This window comes from Fusarium mangiferae, assembly GCF_900044065.1.
Source record: "Fusarium mangiferae strain MRC7560 genome assembly, contig: FMAN_scaffold002, whole genome shotgun sequence".
NCBI classification, from domain to species: Eukaryota; Fungi; Ascomycota; class Sordariomycetes; order Hypocreales; family Nectriaceae; genus Fusarium; species Fusarium mangiferae.
The window spans coordinates 3,525,401-3,551,840 of record NW_024573922.1 but is presented as its reverse complement, the minus strand read 5'-3'; the positions used below and the strand labels follow the sequence as shown (position 1 = coordinate 3,551,840).

The window sequence follows — 26,440 nt, the reverse complement described above, 5'->3', positions numbered from 1 at the left end:
GGTGCGAGTCAATTAGTAAACATGATCGCAGAGGTGAGGAGTTCACGATCAGCCATCAAAGTATAATCTCGTGAGTGACAGGCTATGATTGAAGATCAGAGCTGATTGTAACTGTAAGACAGCGGTTGTTGTGGCACGTGCAGCGAGGTGAGACGATTAACAGTTGGGCTTGTTGGGTGGTTGGTTGAGTGGAGGTACTTTGAAACGTGGTTGTCTGGTGGCTAGCCATCGAGTACTGGATCCACTGGGCTTGGCTTTCGATCCAATATCTATGATACTTCAATGTTGTAATCCGACGGATCTTGACATGATGAACCTTATTATTTTTGGTGAGAATGCCAGGCGGGATCTTGTCAAGTTGCCCAAGCTTACACTCTATTTTGTTGACGTTACATTTGTCTCAGACGAGGTAAGAAAATATTCGTATTGAGCAGTCTGCAGGTGGTATCAGGCAACGCAGGAAACAGTGATGTAGTACTAAACAGTCCAATAATCTCAAGTTGCGGTATCCTACTTCCTTGGGATACGCATATTTGCTATCACTCTTTCGATAAGCTCTTCCTTGGTGGCCTTTGGGTCGGGGTGTAGATTTCTCTGACTCTGTTAGTCTACGTCAACGGCCGTGAGTGATTCGCTTGCCTTATTCAACCACAATTGGCATTCTTCCTTTGTCCATGTTTTGGGATCACCTGTAGGGTCAGGTTGAGATGGGAAGACTCCTTGGCCATCGTTTCCCCAGATTGTATATGCCGCTGCCATAGAAACAACGCCTCCAAAGACTGGGCATATCAGTATGTGGCTTACCCTGCAGATAACAGATACTTACAGAGGACGACGTTCTGGTAAGTGTTAGTTTGTTTTAGCTTGGCTCATTGAGATGTATTGATCAATCACAAAATAGTCTGCTCTTACCTTGGACTTCATAAAGTTGTCAAGCCGAGTCGACATGCTGATGTCTTTCGTATAGAGGCACTGACGTTATCAACGAGTTTGGTGATCAGAAGGTATACCTATACTTGTTCCGAAGCAACAAACGTTGTAGGTTGAGAAAATCTAGAGAATAACAAAAATAATGCGGTTGCAACGATAATAAGGAACTTAAATATTAAGTTTCAACAAGTATTCACAATCACAATGAAAGGTGGCCATTTCAAGATTCCTGCCTGTTGCCTCGAGGCCTCGTCTCATCCTCGTCTGCGCCACGTATTCTGACGCCACATCTCGGTGGATCGGCGACCATCTCTCCCGAATCAGTCCAACAAACGACAGTGGTCCGTGCACTCAAGGCCCCGCGAAAAGCAGCGCACAAAATGAATTCTCCAAATTCATTCATATCGAAATCGTCAACCCGTGCCTTTGACAAGTTTCCGTTCAACCCATCCACCTTGAACTACCGCCAAGATGCCTCAAGAGGTCGCCGATATCAAGAAGGTATGGAATGCGAGTATCAGCGGAAGCATTGAAATACTGACTCAATTACCAGTTCATCGAGATCTGCCGTCGGAAGGACGCCTCCTGTACGTTTTGACGAAGAAAAAACCTCCACGAACAAACGCAATTCGATTCTAACAATTAATCCCAACAGCCGCGCGGATCAAGAAGAGCCAGAAGACCAACAACATCAAGTTCAAGGTCCGCTGCCAGAAGCACCTCTACACCTTGGTTCTCAAGGACACCGACAAGGCCGAGAAGCTCAAGCAGAGCCTTCCCCCCAGTATGATCCTCCGCCAGGACGCAACGATGATACAAACCGCTGACACAGCATACAGACCTGCAACTCACCGATGTCTCCAAGAAGGCTAAGAAGTCCGCTTAAGAAGGTGGTTGAATAAAGGGTTTACTCTGGGTGTGGGAGGATTTCACAGGCACGAATGGGCGTCTCGGGATACCTTGCATTTCATCATGTGCTCTGAAAGGAGGATACTCGGATGAGTCCAAAAAAATAAAAAGAACGATTCGAGTCACAAGATGCTGGGTCTTTTGCGTGACGAATGTTGAATTGGCTAATGCAGAAAAGGCTTGTGCTCGAAGCGGGAGACTTTGGTAGCTTCGAACCTCACAGCTATACCGGACTCGATCACGTCTTCGAAGCCTGGGGATGCGATTATCACCAAGATCGAATCGTCGCCCTCTATCCTCCATCCTGCCCACATTCTTTGACCCGGTAGTGTTGCGGATTGGGTCTCGATGGACCGATATTCTTTTTCGAGAGATGATTTTTCCTCGGGCTTCACTGATATCTTCCAGACCTTGATCGATCCTCTAGCAAGAATATCTCCTCGGAATTCATTTTCTCCAGCTGGCGCCGTATGATACAAGGCCACAGCGTCCTTGTCTTGACTGATGAATTCTTTGAGCTCCTGCATTAGAGAGATGTTCTCGTGACTTTGGATCCATTCGTTGTGACCATCCACGGATTCCCATGGTGCTGTGAGAAATAGGTACGGCGCTTCGCCATCGGTGACCCAAACATCGGTGGTGTAATTGTAAGGCTTTCCCTCCAGGAGTTTGGGTTGGTGTTCCCTGATCCAATGGGCTTGTACTTGCTGGGTCTCTTTGAGGATGTTTCGTAGCTTATCCTCATCGTACCCTGGCTTCAGCTTGATGGATGCTGTTTCAATGACACCGACCATTTTATCGGTAAAGACTTGAATTGCTCAATTGATAAAGGCTTAGATGCCTCTACCCTTACGATGAAGCTGAATAAATAATCAGTCAATCAGGCATCTTTGGCGACGTTAATGCGGGGTTCAGTAGATGATGCGCCATTGAGTTGCCTGGGAAGGATCACAGTCAGCAGCGCAGTCGTCAGCCATAGGATTGAAGATTGGCAGTAATCCAAGGAGATTTCCGTGCATTTGATACAGCCGTCGTGTCAACTCTTTGGCCCAAATCCTTCGTAGAGCCTCATACTCTGACAATATCCTGATCAGGGGAGGAATCAAAACTCAGGACCTTAATCCTAAATGACAAAAAGACTTCGGCAACTTAGTACAAGTTCAGGATATCTTTTGCTGAGTTTATTTTGATACCCTGCATCAAGGTCTGATGTTTTCTTGCTCCCCGAGGTATGAAAATGATAACCTCAATCTCAAGACCGTCTTCTCCAGTTTTGTTGTGCCTTCAACCAACCCAGTCATTGTCGAAAGAGACATGCGTGCAGCCTTGACATATGGATGCCTCGAATTATTCCGTGCCTGGATTGCCGCCCTCGAGAAACTTGAAGAATGTCAACTTATTGCCATCAGGGTCTTTGATAGCGAACTGCCGAAAACCCCACGGCTTATCTTCAATCGCTTCTTCAATCACCTCACTTCTCTGACCCTTGACAGTATCATGCAACATGTCCAACTGCTCTGTGCCCAGTGCGATATATGCCGACCCTGGTTTGACATCACCATCAGGTTTGAAGAAGTAGATATTGGCTGCTGCTTTGTCCCCTGCAAAGATTGAGCAGAAAGTATAATCTGAAGACGGCCCGTCCTCTGGCTTTACCCCGCCCAATTCGAACCCAAGAAAGTCGACATAGAAATCGAGAGTCCTCTGTATTGATTTTGATTCGAAGGTTGGAATGATTTTCCATGCTGAAGCGATTGGCGCCGTCATGTTGTGTCTGCTCAATATAGTATTCGTATAAAAGAGATGCGAATACGAAAGTGTTTCAATGCATTTAGCAGCAGCCAAGAGGAGCGTTATGTATGCGACAATTGATGCACTCTTTGCTGTCCAGTAACAGGCAACAGCTTCTCCAAGTACGGATACGGCCACACCAATGAGTTATAGCTGCAGGCACCAGCATGGGTATTTTCCCGCCTGTCGTCATATTTTAGCTTCGCCTCGACGACGTAACTAGAAACCTGCAAGTTCCAACGACTCCAAATATTCTGTTGCTTCGGCAGATATTCGAGGCTGGCTCAAAGTCTCATAACCTGATTTATAGAGAACCGCCCGGCCAACCAGAGTGTTCCCTATCACAACCAACCTCTTCTGGCGCACCGATCAACGGCTGAACCAGACGGCTTATCCGGCACACAGGGTCACACGGTTGGGTTGCTGTTGTATTGTTCGTTGCTATTGTCATCATCATCAATCACGCGGCTACAAATGCCGGTGCTTGTCTCTTCTGCAGCTTTTCTGCATATCTTCTTCAACCGATAGGCATTTCTGATTTTGAAACCTTGAAATACCCGGTACTCGCCGGGAAACTCGGTTCATATGCTTTTGCTTGTTCGATTTTCCACTCTCGGTTGCTGCATCGACAAATCGCGGGAGACGGGACGTCTAAGTCGTGGTGGTGGGCTCAGCTCAGTCTCCAGATAAACCTAAGCCCAGCTGGAGACTTGACTTTAGCGTTAGACCGCTATTTTGAGTTCTTCCAATTGGAGGCCTATCATTACACATTCAGTTCAACAACAGAGGACAGATGTTGTGAGCTGTTGACAACGTCTTGTAGGCATCTCATATCAAACTGTCTCGAATTTGAAGAGGAGATAATAACGATATCACTTAGATTGTAACCCAAGTCCCTTAGCCTGTCTCGTTAAAGCAGTTAGTTCCACCTCATCTTGTTGATCGTTGGTAACTCTCATCTGCACCATCGAGGCACTCACATCCGGAACCTTTCCTATTTCGGTTGACGGGCGTTTCCCTACATCGTCCTGCTCCTTCTCTTTTCCATCCATTGGAACAAGTGTGAGGTGTGTCAAAAGGCAGGTACGCTGATCTAGGGACAGAGGTGGAAAGTGCGGGGGACTCAATTACCCATTACGCCAACAATTCCCAGCGGTGCATCAATCTAACCTACGTCTACCTCAGACTTTACATAGTAAGGTAACCAACGCTTCATCTGTGACGCTACCGTTTATTGCCTTTCATTATCGTCTCTGGCTTGCATTGCATTGCATTGTTGGGAGTCGAGGTCCGTCCGTTGTTGCCCGCTTCCTTCCTAACTATTTTAACTTATCACACCCCCGCTCTCGAATTTAAGAAGTTACTTTCCACCCCCTGACGATGGTCAAGAAAGGCGACCACTAATTTACCGAATTAAGCAACTTTCCTCCTTCATCCATCTTTCTTCTTGTACCTTTCTTTCTACTGTTGAATTCAATTATCTTCATACAATCCTTTACTGCTATTTCTCGCTCTACAACTCTTCCACCTTCTACGAAACATACTGGAGACATTCATCACGACAGGGGTCAGACCACGTAGTTGGAGATAAGATCAACACCAAACAACACGCGCGACACAATCACCTCCATGCCATCTGTGACCCCAGTCATGGTAAACGGGCTCAATGGCAGCCATGCCAATGGCAACGGCAATGGTCACGGCCCTGCCTCCGATTCTGGTTCCGAAACTTCTGGCGACTCTAGCAATGGCAGTGGCCGTCGTCGCATGAAGTTGAATCGCAAAATGTCTAGCCCTATGGCACCTCCTTTCATGGTATCGGCACCAGGAAAGGTCATTGTTTTCGGAGAACACTCAGTTGTTCATGGAAAGGTAAGTCGGTTCAATCTTATCGCAAATTGCATGCTTACATGATTGGCGCATAGGCAGCCATTGCCGCAGCCATCTCACTGCGGTCCTACCTTCACGTCACCACCCTTTCCAAGTCGAAACGTACCGTCTCGCTCCGATTCGCTGATATCGGTCTCGTTCATACCTGGAATATCGACGACTTGCCATGGGACGCATTCCAACAACCTTCCAAGAAGAAGTCATACTACTCTCTCGTAACAGAACTCGACCCTGATCTTGTTGCGGCCATCCAACCACACATCGAAGTTGTCTCACCGAACCACCCAGAGGAGATTCGAAGAGTTCATCATAGCTCTGTCTCAGCTTTCCTCTACCTCTTCCTATCGCTAGGATCGCCATCCTTCCCTCCATGTCTATACACTCTCCGATCAACAATACCAATTGGTGCTGGTTTGGGCAGCAGCGCGTCAGTTTCAGTATGCCTTTCAGCAGCTCTTCTTCTTCAGTTACGGACGCTATCCGGCCCTCACCCAGATCAACCTTCGGAAGAAGCACGCCTTCAAGTCGAGCGAATCAACAGATGGGCATTTGTGTCAGAAATGTGTATTCATGGAAACCCTTCTGGTGTGGATAATACGGTTGCGACACAAGGTAAGGCTGTGGTGTTCCAACGGACAGATTACTCCAAACCACCGACGGTTCGACCTCTGTGGGATTTCCCTGAACTGCCTCTGCTGTTGGTGGACACTCGACAATCCAAGTCCACCGCACACGAGGTTGCCAAGGTCGCAAAACTCAAACAAACCCACCCCAAGCTTGTTGGCACGATCTTGGATGCGATGGACAAGGTCACGGATGCCGCTTCTGAGCTCATTCATGACACTTCGTTTGACAGCAATTCAGAGACAGACCTTAGCAAGGTGGGCGAGCTGATGACTATCAATCATGGTCTACTAGTATCACTAGGTGTTTCCCACCCACGTTTGGAACGAGTGCGAGAACTCGTCGACCATGAGGGTATTGGATGGACAAAGTTGACAGGCGCTGGCGGCGGTGGATGCTCAATCACTCTTTTACGACCTGGTGTACCCACAGATAAGCTACGAAAGCTTGAAGGACAACTAGAGTCCGAGAATTACGCCAAATTCGAGACGACTCTTGGTGGCGACGGTATTGGCGTCCTTTGGCCAGCTGTGTTGAAGAACGGTACTGAGGAAGATGACGAGGGCGGTATGGAGATTGATCTTGAGAAATTCTTAGAAGCCGAGGGCACTGAGGGTGTCGAAAAGCTCGTCGGAGTACATGGCGATACTGGAGAAAGAGAAGGATGGAAGTTCTGGCGAGTTGAAAGCCAGTAAATCACTAATAAGACAGAACACGCTCAAGCTGTTGAGCATTTACTCCGATGTACACCATCTGGCTAGCCATGCAGGGTCAAACACAACTAGGACTTGAAGAAGCGGTGGGAAAGGCCTCTTTGGGAGTTTTCGGCATATATATGATTATAATCTAGTAATGCGACATGTTCTTTCTACTCAATTCATTTGGGCACTGCTCTGGGTTCTTAAGATTCGATGTTTGGGGACTACAATTCTGGGCTTGAGGTATCAAATTATATCACATCATAACATATCCAACTACTTCGTTGCGCTCTGACCGCTCTTGAGCAGTGTCACGCGGTATTTCCAATATCCCTCTCGTACAGGATCCCATTTCTCTCCAAGACGTCGTAGACAAAGCTCGGCCTTTTCCTTGTCACCCTCTTCATCGTACAATTTGGCCAAGAAATCAAGCGCATGTGAACTGCGCACCTCTTCTGCTTCCTCTCCCAGTGCAGTGACAAATTTCTCGGCGAACTCTTTAAAGGACGATAGGGGACGAGAGCCTTTGGCTAGAACAGCAAAGACATAGTTCCAAGGAGACTGGTTCTGCGGCGCTAAATCAATCTTCTCTTTGGAGTAGTTGATCTCTCGATCAATTGTCTCTGCTGGAATGCGAGGGTCTGGCTCCGTAGGTCCTGATCCAGGGGTGGATGCTGTGGGGTCTGAGAAGACAAGATAGAAGCGGTGCGACCAGGCTGAGTTGTTTCGCACATCCTCCTCAATGTGGTTTTGGGTGGAAAGCAGTTCACTCATAGTCCACATGTACAACTTGGAGACGAGGTACTGGCGATATGACCAGACATGGTAGTTCTTGGCGTCTGATTCCAGCATCTTTGTGATGAACTGCGTCTCCGAGCGAGCCAGTTGACGGACAGTCGCAGTATCTTCCTCGATGAGAGGATAGTAGTAGTCCATCAGGAGCTGGCGATGATTCCAAATCTGGTAGTTCTTGAGATTACTGAGGGCAACCTCGTTCAGCCATGTGATCTCATCAGGAATACTGAGCTTGAGCACCGAGATAATCTTGAAGCGGAACAACCAGACAGTGTAGTGTGCTGGGTTCATGGCAATGACGTGCTCTGTCAAGCGAAGACTTCGGGGAGAGCACTCGTCCGCAGCCATGACGGCGCGGAGGTAGGATACGGCTATGATGCTGTTCAGTCAGTCACTCCTTTAAACCTGGACATCAAACGGACGTACCCTCGGCATAGTCGTCCGGATAGGCAATCTGCGCGAGGGCGCCTTCGGGCTCGTTCTGTGGGATGGGGATAACATCGTCCCATTCAGGGTCCTGGGCCAGGCTTCCTGTGATCTCCCCGTACAAGTCCCTCTTGAGCGCAGCCATAGCTTTTCTTCTCGTCTTTTCAGCGGCGATTTCCTCGGTGGTTACTTCGAGTTGCTTCTCTCGCTTCTTGAGAAACTGACGGTGCTGTATTTGCAGCGATGTGAGCTTTGCGTGCTTTAGCGTGCGCTGCTCAAGCTCGTCGGGCGAGTATGTCCCGATATCTCGTCCGGAACGGTCTTTTCCCCAGGCGTAGTCGCGGGGAAGTCTGCGAATAGGTAGACCCTCTTTCGTAACAAACTTCCAGAACTCGCGCTCTGTCTTGTTGGAAAAAGGTACACGGCGGTTCACAGCAGGATGAATGAGGTTGACGTGTGCGTATGTCTTCTTCTCAGCGGGAGTAAGTGCTGATAAACCGACTTGCTGACGACGGTTCTCGATAGGATTAGTCTGGAAGAAGCGCTGCTGCGAACGCTGGGCGATGGTGTCTGGGGGAGATTCTGGAGCAGCTGGGAAATGTTAGACAGATATATAGAGACCGAGTGAAAAGGACATACCTCTGGGCTCGGGGTTCGGGGCCTTGGAGCTGGCTTTTGTCTTGGGTGGCATTGTTGGAGTTGGAGAGCTACGTTTGTGATGGATGGTGGGGTTTTGTCACTGGGTACTACTGTTTTTTGCTGTATGGGGATTGATGCATGTGCAGGGGAGGATACCCCGCCAAAATGAAGCTATTGTTCTTGAAGCCTCGATGAAGAACAATATGAGCACGTGCAAGTGATGGTTAAGCTCGGATATTTGTTATGTAGTGTTGGCAAACAGTTGTTGGTGGTGTAAAATGAGTTGCTTGTTGGTTTGCTGTCTAAATTGATCGATGCCAGGTGAAAGCCTATCATCGACATCCATCGGAATGACCTATTGTTCTATGCGCCATGATATCGGGTCGTCTTTCATACTCGTCAAAGTCCAGTTCTCTCCCATTTAACCCGGATCTTTCGTTCATGATCTTCCGCCCCTTGTGGCACGACCTGCCCCCTATGGCTTCTGGCCACGGGGCTTCTTGGCCGAGTTTGCGTGACTGTTATCCTCATTCAACGCACGCTTGGTCTTTCCAAAGCTCCTCTCGAACTCTGTTTCCTCTCTAATCGGTATCTCTTCACCCTCTGCCCAGCCCTACAAGGCGCGAAAGTTCTGAGACATGACGAGCCACTTCTTCACACCCTTCGGAGGGTTCTTGACCATAGATTCCCAGTTCGGTACGAGAACAAACGTCTCGTTGAACATCTTTTGAGGCGCCTCTCTGCCCTTGCCGAATTGTACCCTGCCCATAACAGTGACGAGGATGGACATCTTGTCGCCGCTCTTCTCCTTTTTCGCACTGTCGAAGATGTTTTCGGGTGCGCCCATTGTGAAATTTGGGTTGAGGACGTGTGCGTCGAAGGATTCGATTTCATAGTGCGCGTCTTTGCCTTGCGCTTCGAGGAGTTTGGAGTAGTCGTCTGGCGTTGGAAGGACGGCGCCGTTGATGGAGATGTCTGCGGCGATGGGGTATCTTTGGGAGGAGTTTATGTAGAATGGGAGGATGTCTTTTTGTCGGTTTATGGCTTGGTAGTAGTTGCTGGTGAAGATTTCAGCAGCTGAGTTTGTTAGCTGTTGCTTCGGCGGTATGAAGAAGGAGATGACTTGCCATCGCTGGAGGTTTGCACCTCTGTTGCTAGTGTTGGGGCTGACATGGCTGGGCTTGTGTGTGTATTGATGCTTAGAGGAGAGGATTGAATGGGAGGAAGAAGACGGGCGCAAATAGGTTGGGAGTTTTTAAGGTTGGCGCAAAAGTAACCAGTTCCAGGCAGAGTTTCAAAAAAGATGCCTGCGATGATGCAGACGGACAGTTATCACAGAACTCGTCCGCACGGTGCATACTGTAGCTTATCGTATGAAGCTTTGCAGCTGCATCTCTATATCCCCACATTCCGCTCAGAATTACTGCAAGAACAGAAGCTCTGGAAGCTCTCAAGTGCCATGAGGGCCTTCAGGTTTCAGTCGTTACAAGGCGCTCGCCAAATACAGTCTCGATTGGCCTGTCAATCCAACTTGAGCCGCCTAGGATGTCGAGCCTATGCGCCAACTTCACAATGGCGCCGTTCGAATAGCACTGAGTCGACAGGCAAAGAGAAGCCATTTTATGTAACAACGCCAATCTTTTATGTCAATGCTGGTTAGTTTGATGCATCGTAACTTTGGCGTATCTAATTGGTGTGCAGCTCCTCACATTGGTCATCTGTACACCATGGTTCTGGCCGATGTCATTAAACGATGGAAGCAAATCAGCGGCCACGAGGCCTACCTCGTTACAGGCACAGACGAACATGGCATGAAGATTCAACAGGCAGCTTTGGGGGTAGAGATACCACCGAAGGAATTCTGTGACAATAACGCCCATAAGTTCAAAGACCTCGCCGAACATGCCAACATCTCGCACGATTTCTTCATCCGAACCACCGACCAAGAACATAAAGACGTTGTACAGCAGTTCTGGCTCCTTCTCAAGGCTCGCGCACCTGAAGGCTTGGGTCTATACAAGGGGAAGCATGAGGGATGGTACTGCGTCAGTGATGAGTGCTTCTATCCCGAAGATCTTGTCCAGTCAAGCATTTCTCCTCAGACAGGGCGCAAGATGATGGTCAGCAAAGAGTCAGGCAATAAGGTCGAATGGGTTCGGGAAGATACGTGGTTCTTCCCGCTGTCTAAGTATAAGGAGAAGTTGCTTCAGTTCTATGACGAGAACCCGAATTGGATTCAACCAGCTGATCGTATGAATGAAGTGCGTAACTGGGTTCAAGATCATCTTGAGGATCTCTCCGTCACTCGCCCTGCAAAAAGACTGAGCTGGGGAATCAAGGACCCCGAAGATCCCGACAATACCATCTACGTTTGGGTGGATGCTCTTGTTAACTATCTGACGACGTCTGGATTCGGCACAAAGTGGCAAGTTGGTGATAAAGATACGGGAATATGGCCAGCAGACATGCATGTGGTCGGCAAAGACATCATTCGCTTCCATGCAATCTACTGGCCTGCTCTTCTCATAGCCGCAGGCCTTCCCCTACCCAAGAAAATCCTCTGCCACAACCACTGGACCATGTCGAACCGTAAAATGTCAAAATCTGTTGGCAACGTCGTCAACCCTTTCTTCGCTGTTCAGCGCTGGGGGCTCGACGCTCTGCGATATTTCCTCATGCGGAATGGTAACTACAAAAGCGACTCGGACTACGCGAACGAATCTATCGCTGCTATTTACGAGAAGGACCTTCAGGCCAACATTGGCAACCTGTTCAACCGAATTGCTCGAGTCAGGAAGGTTGCATGGAGTACAATTGAGGCAGTCGAATTTGCGAAGGCTGGGAGGTTTGAGAACCCTGGCGAGACCTTGTCTACAAGTTCTCCTATCTTTTTAAGTCTTGAGAAGAGTCTGCAAAGCCTACCGGAGGAAATTCGAACCCATATGGATCAGAATCAAGTGAACCATGCCCTACAGCATATCTTTTGGCTTCTCCAGGACGTGAGTATTTTTTTTGTCCACTTGAATTCTAGTGACTAACCTACCTATCTTTAGACCAACCGCTTTGTTTCAGAAACCGAGCCATGGAAGATTGTGAAAGAGCAGGATGCGAATGCGCGAACCCGCCTCAACTGGGTCATCTACCGATCCGCCGAAGCTCTGCGAATCGCAGGAATCCTTTTACAGCCCGTCATGCCCGAAAAGGCTACGCAGCTGCTTGATGGTCTCGGTGTCAAGCCAGAGCGACGAACTGTCGAGTATGCTCGCGCTGACGCTGACCTCGATTACGGCACGGAAGCTGCAATTGTGAGTCAAAAGCCAGATGCCTTTGGTTCGATGTTCCCTCCTGTCGCGGGCATTGAGCTGCCTGATTTCGAAGTTGTGGCTGGGATGGAAGGGCCAAAGAATCGATTGGGTCGTGTGGTGTTAGCAATGGCGGAGGAGATTCAAAAGGCTCGAGAGGGGGAGAAATGGAGAATAGAGAAAGTGAGACAAAAGAAGCTGAGACAAAAGAAGGAGGGCGAGGCTAAAGAATGATGGATGAATCTTGTAATGAAATATGTAAAATATGTACAATAAAAAGGAAGCGTTGGCATGTTGTCCTGCATTTACCTCTGGCTGTGGTTGTAAGAAGCTTTTTGGTGCCCCATTTTGACTCGACTTTTTTCACCAATGGTGTTGCACTGTGAATATTCACCTCAACAACTTACACCTCACAAATCACAATGAAGATCAACCAAAATAGAGGTAAATGCTACACTCTCCATAATGCACATGTACTGATGAGTACTAGCCATTTCAACAAGCAAAGCCTTGCTCGTTCCATACGAGGCGCATCATGTCAAGCAATACCACGCATGGATGCAAGATCCTGTAAGTTCTCACCATCACCAGAATCTCACATACTGACATGACTCAGGATATTCAAGAAGCTACAGCTTCAGAGCCCATGACTTTAGATGAGGAATATGAGAACCAGCAATCGTGGCGCACATCGTCTGATAAGCTCACCTTTATCGTCTGCGCACCGCTCACCGAAGATGTATCGCTTGTAAAAGCCGGCACCGCGGATGCAGATCCTCTTATGCGAGGCGACATCAATTTCTTTCTGTACCCCTTTGAATCCTACGATGAAGATACAGAGACAAGTACAGAGGGCTGGGTCACAGGTGAAGTGGACGTCATGATCGCATCGCCTTCGCACCGTGGTCAAGGTTTAGGACAAGCAGCAGTTTGTGCATTGCTCGTTTATATCCAAAAGCACCTAGACGGGATGTTATCAGAGTATGGGGCCAAAGAGCTGAAGGGTTTGATGGTCAAGATAAAAGAAGGGAATAAAGGCAGCAGAGCTTTGTTTGAGAAGTTGGGATTCGTGCAGAAGGGAGAGGTGAATTACTTTGGAGAGATTCTCATGACTATTGAGTGGGATGAGATTCTGAGAAGAGATTGGTGGAAGAGAGCGGAGGGGGAGTTCAAAGAACTCAAGTACGAGCTGTGAGAGTGAGGGTATCGAATGAGAGAGCTATAGCAATAAGCACTTGTTCGAGGCTCATTTTGTCACGTCGAGTTGGTGCAACCAATGAGCCTTTTGTCTTTCATTTTCCAATCTTGGCTGATATTGAGCTGTGAATCATCTCGAACCGTTTAAGCCATGTACCCGCCTTCATATATGTTGCTGGGGTCCTTCATCTTCATGCATGTTACCAAAGAGACTACCACCACTCATATCATCTTTGTTATTGGAGTCGTGGTAGAACTGCACTATAACAAATTTACAGCATGTTTGCCATGAACCTCTTTCTTTATCATGAGCAGACCACTCCTTTCCCGACACTAACTAGTTAGTTGATAACGTTCAACTTGTCCTCAAAACTAAGCAAGCCCTCTTCTTACTAGATCTCATGCAAACTTACAAATCATCACATCACAGCTTACCCATCCCCACACATTCCCAAACCATTGGCCTTTACATTCACATATCTTCAAGCCATTGACTCTTTCCCCCTCAACCTTGCTTCACACCACAGTCATCAACCTTCCTTATCAGACCACGAGCGGGGTTCCCAAGCTCCATCCACTTGTGCATACAAGATCTCCTCGGTGTTGCACAACGAACTGACCGGTCTTCCCCTCCGTGGACAAATTTCCGCTGATCGAGTGATTTACGGTCTTGGGTGGGAATTTTATCTGATCAACCCATTTATTGGGCGAATCTTATCAAATGCCAAGACCAAAGGTGGGATTTAGAGTTAGCGTTGCTTAAGCATAAATACAAGCATCGAGCCCGACTTCCGACGGGACATCGCTCCTCTTCAATCTCTAACAAATTCATAACTTGAAAATGTATTCCAAGACTCTTTCGTTGAGTTTGCTTTTTGGCACTGCTGCTAGTGAAGTTATTCACGGCGCTGTAGTCTTTAGTCGTCACGGAGATCGTATGTCTTGCCTATCCAATTGATGAATCTCACTTACATACATAGGCACTACAAAGTGGTACGGTGCTCAATCTCTCACCAGTCTCGGCGCAGAGCAGAATTTCCAAGTTGGCCGAGATTACCGTGATCGATATCTAGCTTCAGACTCCCAGTATCGTATCTTGGGTATTTCTGAGGATGAATATAAACCCTCTCAGATCTTTGCTAGTGCTCCTGATCAGGGCATCCTCATGAACACGGCTACAGCTTTCCTTCAAGGCTTCTACCCTCCTCTCGCTGATCTAGACCCTGAGATTGCTTCTCAAACTCTTAACAACGGATCCGAGAGCCAGGCTCCTCTTGATGGATACCAATATGTTCGTCTTCACACCATCAACGACAACTCACCAGACACAATCTGGATCAAGGGCGATGACGCTTGTCCCAAATATGTCACTGCCTCAAAATCTTTCATGAAGAGCGATGTCTTCGCTCAGCGCGAGGAGGACACTAAGGAGTTTTACGAGCAATTCTATGACGTTCTCTCCGATGGCGTCTACAATCTTCGTCCTGAGAACATGACCTACAAGAACGCCTACAATATCTTCGACCTCGTCAATGTCGCTCGCATTCACAACAGCACCTCTCCAGCACGCAACGTCTCAAACGCAGACCTTCTTCAGCTCCGCACCCTCGCTGACTCTGCGGAACTCGGCCAGAACTGGAACGAGTCTGATACCGCTCGAGCCATTGGCGCCGAGACTCTTTCTGGTGCTATCCTCAACCAGTTGAATGAGACTGTGACTTCCGAAGGAAAGCTTAAGTTTTCGCTCTTCGCTGGAAGTTACGACACTTTCCTTGCTTTCTTCGGTCTTGCGGATCTTCTCGATGTGTCTCCCAACTTCTACGGTCTGCCAGATTACGCTTCTACCATGGCTTTCGAGCTCTTCACCGATGATGACAGAGACAGTTTCCCCTCAGACCCACAAGCAGACCTTCGAGTCCGCTGGCTCTTCCGCAACAGTACAGCCGGCGATCTCGAGACTTACCCTCTCTTTGGAACTGGCGAGGACTCTCTCCCTTGGTCAAAGTTCGTGACCGAGATTGAGAAGCGTGCTATTACTAATGTTGGAGACTGGTGCACCAAGTGTGGCGCCGAAGAAGATTTCTGTGCCGCATACAAGGATGACGATGAGAGTGCTGAGGGCGAGAGTGAGAACAAGACCTCCAGGAAGGGCGGCATGTCCAATGCCGTTGCTGGTGTCATTGGTGCCATGGTGACTCTTGGTGTTGTTGCCATCGTTGGAGCTGCCGCCTTCGTTATCATGAGACGCAAGCGAACTGCCCCTGCTGGAGAGAAGAGCAGTGTTCGCAGTGGAAGCACTGATGGAAATGCGGCCAAGGTTTAAGATTCATACGACATGGAATGACTATATAAAAGATTGTGTATAAGCTAATGAATGACGATTGATACTCCCCATCGCTAATATCCACTTCAATTTGTCTCCAAGGCAGATGTCTGTCGAGTCGCCCTATCGACGATAGTAAGGGCACCTTGAAGCTTCTCAATATCATGCTCCAGCTCTTTACGTCTCCTGGCAGTGTTCTCATTCTCTCCGCCGACAATCTTCATCTCATCTTCCGAGAGACTAAGGATTCGGTTGGTGTTGAGGCCTAAAACAGGTCCGTCTTGACCAGAGATGAACGACTCAATGACGGTGTTATTGATGGTACGAATAAAGGCGTCGAGAGAGAGCTAAAGGGGTTAACAATTGTTGAAACTGAAGGTATAGTCTACGGCACATACCTTGTAATAAACCTTGAGAACATCGTGAACATCAACAGCCATGTTCTTGCCCAGACTGGGGTGGACAGATTCGAAACACTTGGGAAGATCAAGGTGTCCCGGTTCGCAATCTTGCGAAACACTTGTGAATCCCTCATAGAATCGTAGGATTCTCCAACCGTGAATCTCGTCCCCAAAGCGAGGACCAGTGGATTGCAGTCGCACGCACTTCGTCTCCATCTCGCACTGAGACTTACATAAGTCTTCTGTTCTCTGCATGGATTCTTTCCACGATGCCTCCAAGAGCGCGGTCAACTCTCTCGACAGAGTTGACGTGTCACTTTCCGCAGGACAGACATCGTTGAGAATGGAGGCAGTGCATCGACTTACGGCTTGTGCGACTCGCGCAAGGTGGATGTTCGCGATGTGTCCCCATTTCTTGACTTGCTCTCGGTAAATATCTGGGTAGATATCGGGGTTGATGATTCCATCCAGGAGAGATCCCTGATAGAGCGCTAGCTTGTCTTGAATGGCACCCATAAGATTTCTTGTGTCTTGAATGTGTGACAAGCCCGGGAACGCCTTGTCAAGTGAAGAATCGATCTTCGTTTTATTGACATTGCGAACACGCGGGGGTAAATACTTTTCTTCGGCCCTCGCCTGTGTCTCAAGAGCAAGATGTTCATCTAGCAGGACGCGAGGATCAACATCAATGTCCTCAAACTCCCATGTACCGCCCCGTGCTCGCATGAACTTGTCAAACTCAGCGTTCAAGCGACTGACTTCTCTGCGAAGCTCCATGCTGTGGTCAAGAAAACCTGGACGGTCCAAAGCCGTCTGAGCCATCTCTTCATATTTTCGGACAGTGGCAACAACGAATTGCTGTCTTGCGGCATGGCTAGTGCGAGGCTCACCAAGCATGGTCTTCTCGTGTAGCCTCTCTTCGAGGTTATGCTGAATTGTGCTGCGGAGTGTTGGGAAGCAATCTCGTATCTTGGAGCTCAAAAGAGTACCGAGGTATGACTTGGCTGCAGTTGAGCCCAGACGGCTTTGAGAAACAGAGTTCCAGGGGCTCTTGCTAAATAGTTTCTTCTCTGCGGCGCTGAGGTCGAAAGAATCTGGATCTTTGTCTGCTCGATTGCGAACCAAGAACCAGCCACCAGTTAGGCGTCCGAGGCTATGAGTAGAGTTACCAGTTGCGATGGATACAATCTGACTCAATATTAGCATGGTTTATAGAGCATATATGGTTAACTTGCCCTCTTGGTCGCTTCTGGCTCATGCTGAACCATATCGCATTTTGTGAAAACACCAACGAAGCGGTTTTGCTTGATGGGCTTCTTGGCCAGCCTCAAAATCTCTTGTCGGTCAAAGTCTGTAGGTGCATCAATAACGCAGCTTCAGTTGTTAGTATGAGCAATCACTAATACCATGCCAATCTGACTCACATAACGATGTTGTCTTCATTGTTCATGTACTCCTTGACCATAGCCTCGACCTTGGCTTGATCTGTCTCGTTAACGGCAGAAGCATTCTGAAATGTGCCTGGAAGATCGAGAATACTGAAATAGGAGCGGTGGGGGCCTGACAACTCGATCTTAAGGACTTCCGCTACGAAGTTCTTTCTGTCTTCTCCTAGACCAGTTCGAAGACCCATGAATTCAGATGATATCTGTGGCTGTCAGTTCGTGCCTCTGAGAGATGGGAGATTACTTACCTCATCAATGACTTTGGCAAATCTCTCCTTGGTCAGGATCTTGCCGCTGCACTCATAGTTCTTGATGTTGTCAGAAGCAGGATCCAAACCAGGAACATCAACTTCAGCAGGATCAATGGTAATGCGGAACGAGTCGTCACTGTCCGGTTCTGTGCGACGAGAGACAATGCGTGTAGGGAACCGGGTACAGCAGCCACTGTCAACTGGGAAAGGGATTCCAGTCAAGCTTTGAAGGAGAGACGACTTTCCAGAGGATTGTCCTCCCACAATGATGAGCTATCATTTGTAAGTAATGTGAGAGTCCAAAAGGTCTAAGTTTACATACCTGAGGAATGCTCAAGTCACCGGCACCAAAGGATTGCAGAGCATCAATTGCATCAAACAAAATGCGGTTGTGCTGACTATCAAAGGGATCTTCAGGCATGACCTCTTGATTGGAATCATCGCGAGGTCGAGGTGAAGAAATTGAAGTTGGAGAAGGATCATAAAACACGTCTCCAAGGCTGGAATCGGTTGGAAACTTTCCAATCACCTTTCTAGGGCTCTCCTTGCCGGAATTGAGGCTATCAAAGCCTTTGTAGGGCGTTCGGGGAGGAGTATCAAGAGCGTGGGGATGCATAGAGAGAACTTCAACAGGTCCAGCCATGATGAATTGATGAGAGTAATAGATGAAAATTGAAATAACAAAGGAAAGATTCAGACGAGGGTATCTTGATAGGAAATTGAAGCTGAGAAATGGATTGCCGTCTATGACTGTCGGCGGGACTTGAGCAGATTTATATCTTCCACGAAGACTTGGTCATCCCATCAACGATAGCCATAGCAGCTTTTCTGTAGATTGACACAAGCCCGCAGACTTTACTGCCATCGCACCAGCTTCCCATGCAACTACGCGCCGGCCACCGGTTCACCTCCGCCGGGAGTCAAGGATTTATTCAGCTCGAGCATATCTATTGCCATATCAAGACATCTCGGGAAGCAGTTTCGGGCAAAGATCTTTCTTGGCATGTTAGAGATGACTTCTCAACCAACAATTGCGGAATATTGGTCGCACGATGCAGGTCGTGGCGGCCATTGTAGACCAGCATAAGAGCAAAAATAAGGACCAGAATAGTTCCCAGATAGCATAGAGTTCAGGTGAAGGTCAAGAAGGAATCAACCGGCAGGTTTCGAAACGCCAAAACTTGACCTCATTGGCCGCTTTAGCATATGCTGTTGGTTGCTGCAAGCACTCAGTCAGCTATCTGCAGGGGGTTGAGCGCATAGCTGAGAGAGGCGAGAGATAACTCAAAGAGGCAACTCGCAAGATGAAATGTTTCATCTTATCGGTCTACTTCCCTGCGGTTTTGGAAACAGCAAGGGAAATGTTGTATTTATAACAGGCCGGGGTAGCAAGGCTGCTCTCAGCTGTGCGAGAACTTCACTGTTGAGGGATACTGGGACAGATGTCGCAATCAAGACCGAGATTGACGACCCTGTGACTTGCAAGCGCCGTTGATAAACAAAGGTGACGAGATCCCAGAAACAACGCATCCTAAGGGTCATTATACTGGCCGGAGAAGAAACACATCAACCAACAGCCAACAACGGCGGTTGTTCAGCGCGAACAGCCAATCATATTTGACCATGCCGTCTTCAACTTGAATCCAGCGAGATGTCTCCAAATCTAGCGTTGTTGTCGCTGCCATTTTGGCCTTTTAGGTGATTGTTGGTCTCATCTTTCACTCTCCATTGTGTTTTATCAAGAGCTAGGGGATGAAACAGAACTTGGAGTAGCTTTGGAATGATTTAGAAGAAAATCAGCCGGCTCTTTGATGAATGGTTTCACCATGTATAGTTGTGCTGTTGGCTACTGGATGTGGCAAAGCATTGCAACTATTGTTCACAAAACCGAGCTGAAATTGGCGAGAGCTGTTAGCTAGCACAATTTTTTTTTGGATCGACGTGACATGAGACGCAGCTCATTTTGTGCACTATTAACAAGAAACTTGATAATGAATTGAAGAAAGTCGATATCATCTCGGGGAAACTTGCTGATGATACAGTATGAATGGATGGATCAATTGAACTTGGCCATGGATTGAGGACAGAAGGTACAGGGTAGGCAGCCCCACCTAGAAACAGCACCGTCACTTTCGACTGAAGCTCAAAATTTCAACATTTACATCACCAACGACTTCTCGGCCGTTGCATCACCACATCACAAGCCGCAGCCTCGATTCTGCGCGCTCTAACGAAATGAACACAATGTTATCTTCTATCACGCGCCTCGCGCGCCCAGTCCTGGCCAAGCCCCTCGCTCAATCGCCCAGGTAAGCTCATCCACATGCTTCTATCAAACCATCACTAATTCCATCAGGACATTCACAACCCTCGTTCCTCTCCGACCCTCGCTCACTCCCATGAACGGCGCTATCCGACGAACAGTTCTCCCCTCAAGCTTCACCCCCTCGACAGCCGCATCAGCCGATATCGTTCCTTCGAGCGCCATCTCAGCACACCCTGCCCTCGGCGATATGCAGATTCGCTGCGGACCCCGAAATACCATGAATGGACATACGAGGCTGGTTCAGAAGCGCAGACATGGATTCCTATGTCGCAAGCGAAGTAAGACGGGGAGGAAGATTCTCCTCAGAAGGAAGATCAAGGGCCGAAGGCATATCGCTCAGTAAGCCTGTGAATGTGGCACGAGGAGGTTGGAGGGCATGTGTCAATGAAGCATGAGCGAATTGTGTACGATACCAGAGAAGAGAGCGGAGACTTTGGGTGCAGATGCCTTAGTCTCTCTCGTGATACAAATCTGTACAAAGACCTACCAAAAGAAACAAATGATCTTGCATTCTCACATCTCGGCGGAGTACCGAACTTGCATATTGCAGCTGAAGTCTAAACCAGGGGGACAATATCACGCACTTTTACGAAGGACCAGTTCCAGAACATTTCGGAATTTCAGAAAGGCTGACAGCCTGATGACGCTGGTCGACGTCGGTGTTGCAGCAAGGCCAGCAGTGCAGAAAGCTCCGAACTATCGCACCTGACTTCGGAGAAAGGCTCAAATTAGAAAGATGAGATTCAGTTCCGATAGACAGATGCAGTCCTGATTCGGATTCACCGGAGCTACCGTTAGTCAACACCATCACGATGTGCGGATAGTTCGAAACCCCGCATTCTCGACTGAGAATCACAGGCTTCTTTTCAGGCACAAAGCGCACTGACTTGGGTCTTATTCCTCGGCTTGGATTTTCTAGTGTGGTGGCCTGCATGTTCTTGGTGTGCCGATCATCAGGTACGCAGTAAGCGGAGAAGCAGGCTGTGAATTGGAGATGTCTATCACTGAGATTTGGCAAGGCACTCGTTGAATGAATTGATAAGAAATAGTTTGACGCGGCAAACCAATTGAAAATTCTGATAAAGAAATGTATGGCTTCGAATGTGTTATCACAAGTCTATAGATGCAATTGCTATTATCATGGATGGGTATCATCTGGCCTCAGTTATTGAAAGTGATGATGATGACACTAGCGTTCAAGGGATGCAGCTTATGCCGGCCCGCCTTGCATTAAGAGGATGAGATGGTGTGAAAGGTGATGAAAGAGGTAGGTGTCAAGACTCGATACTGCAGCTGAAATGTAAGATGTGAATTAATTCAAGTAATCAGAGACATTTCATGTGATGATGCTGTACTACCCATAATCTCATGTTCAATCGACACCATATTCTTTTGTCGAGATTGAGAGATACGAATATACTCGGATAACTTTCGTCTGATAAAATGCCAGATTGACATTTAATTAATCGAGTAAGTAACCTCGATGCAGAATTACCGCAATTACTGCACTTCCTGGGTTAGGTATCGTGTTCCCCAGATATCGGCACTTGACTACTACTCCAGATCAGTTAAACCGGTTTTCCCACACATAATAAACCCCACCTGACAAAAGGTCCCTTGTCAATAAAAAAAAAGCAAACCTTGTCAATCCGTAAAGTCAAACGCTGCACGCTATGGAAAACTTGATAGCGGTCAAGGATGAACTGGATTGAGCCGAAAAGGTTGCAACATGTTTCGGGGTATACTTCCGTTGATCGGCTCTGCAAGTGATAGAGGTGAATGTTTCTGTGAAAGATGGTTGGTCAGTCGACTCGATGTAGCTCGGGCGGTAAATCGTAACGTTTTATCTGGTAGTTTGTACTATAATTGGTTTGCTCATCACTGTGACACCAGAACTGTCATCGAATTATTGGTTATCGACCAACCACTCTTACGATTCATACGAATCACCAGACTATTCTTCTTTTTTTCCTTTCTCCCCTAATTTCTCTCACACTCTTTCAAAGCCCAGAGCCCTACAAGTCCCAACATTTTGACAGTCCCCATCGCAATGTAACAGAGACTAAACAAAACCCCTGTAGCCCACCATCTTGATCACGACCCTCACGTGGTCCGAGATCGTCGTTACCTGTAAGGGAAGCTCACCCGGGCCCAACGACAAACGGACCAAGGAAAAATGCTGTCAGAGCCCGATGAAGGGGACCTTGTCTGCTGGGATCATGGAGCCAAGAATGCGGGGTGGGCAGTGTAGAACACACCACGAAGGATTAGACTGCCGCGAAAGCTTCATTTCCGCTGTTCGGCCCTCCCTTGGCTGGGCTGGGGCGGCGGTTATTACACCGACGACCTGAGGGTTTGCCAAGATGGATGGGGGGAGCTAGATATGGGTGGATGTCTGAATGTGATGTGATGGGAAGGGGAAGAGATGGGATCAGCGACTGAGGGTGGGCGGGTATTGTGATGGGGAGCTAGCTGAAGGAAGAAAAAAAAAAGATATATAAACGTCTGGTTCTTCTCACGATGCCGATCTCTCAGTAGATCTCAAGGACAGCTTCAGCTTCAGCTTCAAGAGCATCTCCAGGAGTTGCACCTCGCCAGCCTATCCTCACCTACACCCATCCCTTCTTGGACCATATTCTTGTCACGATGCTTCTTCTACCACTCCTCTCGGCCATTACCCTCGCGGTAGCTAGCCCTGTAGCTCTCGACGACTACGTCAACTCTCTCGAGGAGCGAGGTAAACATAACCCCTTCCCAATTCCTTCATAAGCTGACATCCCCAGCTGTTGGTGTCACTACAACCGACTTCAGCAACTTCAAGTTCTACATCCAGCACGGCGCCGCAGCTTACTGCAATTCTGAAGCCGCAGCTGGTTCAAAGATCACCTGCTCCAACAATGGCTGTCCAACCGTTCAGGGCAACGGAGCTACCATCGTGACATCTTTCGTGTAAGTCCAAACCTGCGCAAACACATCACATCACATCACACACTTACTAACACACCCAGTGGCTCCAAGACAGGTATCGGTGGCTACGTCGCCACAGACTCTGCCCGCAAGGAAATCGTCGTCTCGTTCCGCGGAAGCATCAATATTCGAAACTGGCTTACCAACCTCGACTTCGGCCAGGAAGACTGCAGTCTCGTCTCTGGATGTGGTGTACACTCTGGCTTCCAGCGAGCCTGGAATGAGATCTCGTCTCAAGCAACCGCTGCTGTTGCCTCCGCTCGCAAGGCGAACCCTTCTTTCAAGGTCATCTCTACAGGCCACTCCCTCGGAGGTGCTGTGGCTGTCCTTGCTGCCGCAAACTTGAGAGTCGGTGGAACACCCGTCGATATTTACACCTACGGTTCTCCCCGTGTCGGAAACGCACAGCTCTCATCCTTCGTCTCAAACCAGGCTGGTGGAGAGTATCGCGTTACACACGCCGATGACCCCGTCCCTCGTCTCCCTCCCCTGATCTTCGGATACAGACACACGACTCCTGAGTTCTGGCTGTCCGGCGGTGGTGGCGATAAGGTCGACTACACTATCAGCGATGTCAAGGTCTGTGAGGGTGCTGCCAACCTTGGATGCAACGGTGGAACTCTTGGCTTGGACATTGCTGCTCATCTGCATTACTTCCAGGCGACTGACGCCTGTAACGCTGGCGGATTCTCCTGGCGACGATACAGAAGCGCTGAGAGCGTCGACAAGAGGGCCACCATGACTGATGCTGAGCTTGAGAAGAAGCTGAACTCTTACGTCCAGATGGATAAGGAGTATGTGAAGAATAACCAGGCCCGCACTTAACCAGGGCATGAGGTTTAATGGGAAATGGCATGATTCATGAACGAAACCATAGTACATATGATGCAAATAGGATATAAAAACACCTTTCATTCACTAGCTTTACACAATACCGTGCGCCATGCAATGCCCTGCCACTGACTCAAAGGCCATGTTTCATAACTCCAGACACCAGTCACCACGCGCTGCTGTATCAAGGATTAATCGTAAGATCCCTCTACCATCATGCCCTGAGCATTAGGGACCCCAACGAGAATGACACCCCGAGGCACTCGGACCTCTTTGACCTTCATGCATCCAAAAACGTTGACCTCTCGGATCTTGGGACAAGATCGGAAGATGGACCCCAAAATGAAATCGGTCACCTCTTCGCAGAAGCTGATTTCCAACTCCTTCAGCTCTGGATACTGAGCGTCTTCGTGAAAGACCTCTTCAAAAGCCTCACGTGAGATATGACGACAAGCGTGAATGTTGAGGTACTGAAGCTTCTCACCCGAATGGGCCATCAAGGCTTTGAAGCCCTCGCTGCAGAGTCCAACGCTATCTGGGTTCTCCCGAGGTTTACTTGCATCAATCTGGCGACATTTCTGGAGATCCACAAAGCGCAAGGGGGGATTGGCCCATTTGGTAAAAAGATCAACAAAACCCTGGTCCGTCATAAACTCGCTGTCCGTTATTCGGAACTTGGAAAGGGAGCGACAATGCTCGTGAATAGCCTGCAACAGCGTGTCGTCAACTTCGGGAACAATCTTCAGAGAAAAGGTCTTGAGATTGGCACCGATTTTCGAGACGACTTCGATGTAAGCGTCAGATTCAGTCTTGTGCTGTAGCTGAAGTCCAAGATGCTCCAGAGACGACAAACTTGCAATCGTTTTGACACCGTCGTTGTTCAGCTTTTGGTTGTTCTCAACCTTGAGTCGCTTGAGGTTGGGGCAATGATCCCTCAGCGTGGCTATGGTTTCGTCTCCAAAGTGATTGTCTGTGTAATAGACTTGGATGCCCTTCAGCTTCTCGCCCTTCTCCTGGATGAACTTATGCCACTTCTCATCGCTCAAAAGATTGGCTCCGTGAAGGTAGAATGTTTCGAGATTGATGTCACGGGACAAGAGGTAATCCATGACTTCGTCCTTGAACTGGATGCCACATCGGATCTTGAGATTTTTGAGTTTCGAAGCCGTCTGAAAGATGGAAATGTAATCTTGTTCACCAAGCTTTGCGCCATCATAGATGTGGAGGTCCTCGGTGCCGGGCTGGACGAAAAGTGGCAAAGTCTCTGGCTTGAGGAGTCGACGCTTGGAGAACATGCGTGCAATTTTGTCGACCAAATGATCAGGAAGGTCCCCAAGACTGTCAGCCAGATCGACGTTCTTGGCCAGAGTCTGTACACACAGAGTAGCCAAGCTCTTGGTACCAACGTCACCGTCAAGTATCCGACTTTGAATTGCGCGACGTCTTCCAACAGGACCCGTATTGACAGGCTTCTTCGGCTTTTTCTTTCGGTCACCTTCTCGTTCTTTTGCTATCTCTCGACCGCAAGGAGGACAAAGAAGCCCCCCGTTAGGGCCAGCAAGCGAATAAGGTGATACAGTGAAGCGCTTCTCGCAAATTTCGCAGTGCTCTATCTGCCCAGGCAGAGGACCAGAGTTCGATTCCATTAACGCACGAGCAAGTTCGTCATCAGATAAATCTGATCGTTGCTTGCGCTTCTTGAAAGCTTTGCTCTCCTTGATCTTTGCCAGCTTCTTCTCTTCTTCTCGCTTACGCTTTAGCGAAGCTTCGTCATTGTCGTTGCGACTAGAACGTCGCCCAGATCTGGCACCTGCGGCAGAAGACTCGCCATTGCCGTTCTCATCTTCAGCTGCATCGTCACGTGCGGCTTGTCGGCGACGTGCGTCAGCATCTGAGCGAATCTGAGCAGCAGAGATGTTGTGGGACTAATCATGGTTAGTATCTCTAGCGACGTGCACTTCGTAACAGCCATAAACTTACAGCAAGGAAATCGGTCAGCGCTGATTGACTATTGACATGTTAGTATGAGTATACGGAAATAATGGTTTACTTACGGTCCATAAACAGCACGAGTTTGTCGATTAGGTTGATTTTGCTGACCATTCTGGCCGTTTTGGCCTTGAGTACCATTCTGGTTGTTACTGCGTGCCCGCGCCCTGTATATGATAAGCTATCGCCACTCTATGGGTATGAGAAGAACGTACATGATGGAGAATAGCGAGCGATCTAGGGAAATGAAAAAATATTACACAAGAAAAAAACCCTCAGTCTTCGGCGACCACATTAGTCACCAAGATAATGAAAGGGAGGGGAGATTCACGCTTGAAAAGGAGTTGGCGCAAAAAAAGTAAAGTCTGAAGCAGCTCGGGCAAGTGCAGCGCCGTGCAGTGGCGTTCCCGCTTGCGCAGTCTTTCACGAGATTGACACCGTGTCACGTGATGCAATCGCCCCTTGAAGTGGCAAATCAAAAATTAGCATCATGGTCCAGAATACATCGATAGTCTAGGGAGTAGAGAAAACTCGGGACCTGGATCCGAAATGATAAAAAAGACTTAGGTGACTCAGTATAAATCTAGTATAAGTTGAAGATACTCTTCAATCTTTTTATTTTAATACCGTTTAATAAAATCTGATATCTTCTTGCTCCTCAACGGCAACTTATGTCGAACTGTTCTTGTAAGTGGGATTGACCAAT

At 48.3% G+C, this 26,440-nt stretch overlaps 14 protein-coding genes across 14 annotated transcripts; 7 read left to right on the top strand and 7 right to left on the bottom strand.

Annotated features, from left to right (window-relative positions):
- Positions 1–510: 510 nt before the first annotated feature.
- On the bottom strand, positions 511–948 carry FMAN_05516 (uncharacterized protein; the record flags this gene model as incomplete). Its single annotated transcript, XM_041827816.1, has 4 exons — positions 511–594; positions 640–779; positions 827–839; positions 913–948. 4 exons carry the CDS (start codon positions 946–948, stop codon positions 511–513), a joined length of 273 nt encoding a protein of 90 aa, XP_041678742.1.
- A 453-nt stretch (positions 949–1,401) lies between these two features.
- Positions 1,402–1,816, top strand: FMAN_05517 (putative ribosomal protein L38; the record flags this gene model as incomplete). The annotated part of the gene is made up of 4 exons (XM_041827815.1): positions 1,402–1,431; positions 1,484–1,517; positions 1,586–1,714; positions 1,770–1,816. 4 exons carry the CDS (start codon positions 1,402–1,404, stop codon positions 1,814–1,816), a joined length of 240 nt encoding a protein of 79 aa, XP_041678741.1.
- Positions 1,817–2,003: 187 nt separating this feature from the next.
- FMAN_05518 (uncharacterized protein) lies at positions 2,004–2,633 on the bottom strand (the record flags this gene model as incomplete). Its single annotated transcript, XM_041827814.1, has 1 exon — positions 2,004–2,633. The coding sequence occupies one exon, from the start codon at positions 2,631–2,633 to the stop codon at positions 2,004–2,006; it is 630 nt and encodes a 209-aa protein (XP_041678740.1).
- A 553-nt stretch (positions 2,634–3,186) lies between these two features.
- Positions 3,187–3,606, bottom strand: FMAN_05519 (uncharacterized protein; the record flags this gene model as incomplete). The annotated part of the gene is made up of 1 exon (XM_041827813.1): positions 3,187–3,606. One exon carries the CDS (start codon positions 3,604–3,606, stop codon positions 3,187–3,189), a length of 420 nt encoding a protein of 139 aa, XP_041678739.1.
- A 1,674-nt stretch (positions 3,607–5,280) lies between these two features.
- Positions 5,281–6,839, top strand: FMAN_05520 (uncharacterized protein; the record flags this gene model as incomplete). Its single annotated transcript, XM_041827812.1, has 2 exons — positions 5,281–5,502; positions 5,556–6,839. The coding sequence occupies 2 exons, from the start codon at positions 5,281–5,283 to the stop codon at positions 6,837–6,839; spliced, it is 1,506 nt and encodes a 501-aa protein (XP_041678738.1).
- A 279-nt stretch (positions 6,840–7,118) lies between these two features.
- Positions 7,119–8,754, bottom strand: FMAN_05521 (uncharacterized protein; the record flags this gene model as incomplete). The annotated part of the gene is made up of 3 exons (XM_041827811.1): positions 7,119–8,008; positions 8,064–8,654; positions 8,703–8,754. 3 exons carry the CDS (start codon positions 8,752–8,754, stop codon positions 7,119–7,121), a joined length of 1,533 nt encoding a protein of 510 aa, XP_041678737.1.
- A 561-nt stretch (positions 8,755–9,315) lies between these two features.
- On the bottom strand, positions 9,316–9,875 carry FMAN_05522 (uncharacterized protein; the record flags this gene model as incomplete). The annotated part of the gene is made up of 2 exons (XM_041827810.1): positions 9,316–9,779; positions 9,836–9,875. The coding sequence occupies 2 exons, from the start codon at positions 9,873–9,875 to the stop codon at positions 9,316–9,318; spliced, it is 504 nt and encodes a 167-aa protein (XP_041678736.1).
- A 142-nt stretch (positions 9,876–10,017) lies between these two features.
- On the top strand, positions 10,018–12,238 carry FMAN_05523 (putative METHIONYL-TRNA SYNTHETASE, mitochondrial; the record flags this gene model as incomplete). Its single annotated transcript, XM_041827809.1, has 3 exons — positions 10,018–10,357; positions 10,404–11,701; positions 11,756–12,238. 3 exons carry the CDS (start codon positions 10,018–10,020, stop codon positions 12,236–12,238), a joined length of 2,121 nt encoding a protein of 706 aa, XP_041678735.1.
- A 188-nt stretch (positions 12,239–12,426) lies between these two features.
- FMAN_05524 (putative METHIONYL-TRNA SYNTHETASE, mitochondrial) lies at positions 12,427–13,199 on the top strand (the record flags this gene model as incomplete). The annotated part of the gene is made up of 3 exons (XM_041827807.1): positions 12,427–12,448; positions 12,495–12,574; positions 12,621–13,199. 3 exons carry the CDS (start codon positions 12,427–12,429, stop codon positions 13,197–13,199), a joined length of 681 nt encoding a protein of 226 aa, XP_041678734.1.
- Positions 13,200–14,042: 843 nt separating this feature from the next.
- FMAN_05525 (uncharacterized protein) lies at positions 14,043–15,524 on the top strand (the record flags this gene model as incomplete). The annotated part of the gene is made up of 2 exons (XM_041827806.1): positions 14,043–14,136; positions 14,182–15,524. 2 exons carry the CDS (start codon positions 14,043–14,045, stop codon positions 15,522–15,524), a joined length of 1,437 nt encoding a protein of 478 aa, XP_041678733.1.
- Positions 15,525–15,610: 86 nt separating this feature from the next.
- FMAN_05526 (uncharacterized protein) lies at positions 15,611–18,264 on the bottom strand (the record flags this gene model as incomplete). The annotated part of the gene is made up of 6 exons (XM_041827805.1): positions 15,611–15,871; positions 15,923–17,113; positions 17,161–17,299; positions 17,350–17,573; positions 17,619–17,894; positions 17,944–18,264. The coding sequence occupies 6 exons, from the start codon at positions 18,262–18,264 to the stop codon at positions 15,611–15,613; spliced, it is 2,412 nt and encodes an 803-aa protein (XP_041678732.1).
- Positions 18,265–19,865: 1,601 nt separating this feature from the next.
- Positions 19,866–20,290, top strand: FMAN_05527 (uncharacterized protein; the record flags this gene model as incomplete). Its single annotated transcript, XM_041827804.1, has 2 exons — positions 19,866–19,930; positions 19,978–20,290. The coding sequence occupies 2 exons, from the start codon at positions 19,866–19,868 to the stop codon at positions 20,288–20,290; spliced, it is 378 nt and encodes a 125-aa protein (XP_041678731.1).
- A 2,303-nt stretch (positions 20,291–22,593) lies between these two features.
- Positions 22,594–23,739, top strand: FMAN_05528 (putative triacylglycerol lipase precursor; the record flags this gene model as incomplete). The annotated part of the gene is made up of 3 exons (XM_041827803.1): positions 22,594–22,684; positions 22,731–22,896; positions 22,956–23,739. The coding sequence occupies 3 exons, from the start codon at positions 22,594–22,596 to the stop codon at positions 23,737–23,739; spliced, it is 1,041 nt and encodes a 346-aa protein (XP_041678730.1).
- Positions 23,740–23,936: 197 nt separating this feature from the next.
- On the bottom strand, positions 23,937–25,875 carry FMAN_05529 (uncharacterized protein; the record flags this gene model as incomplete). The annotated part of the gene is made up of 3 exons (XM_041827802.1): positions 23,937–25,670; positions 25,726–25,745; positions 25,800–25,875. The coding sequence occupies 3 exons, from the start codon at positions 25,873–25,875 to the stop codon at positions 23,937–23,939; spliced, it is 1,830 nt and encodes a 609-aa protein (XP_041678729.1).
- Positions 25,876–26,440: the final 565 nt, after the last annotated feature.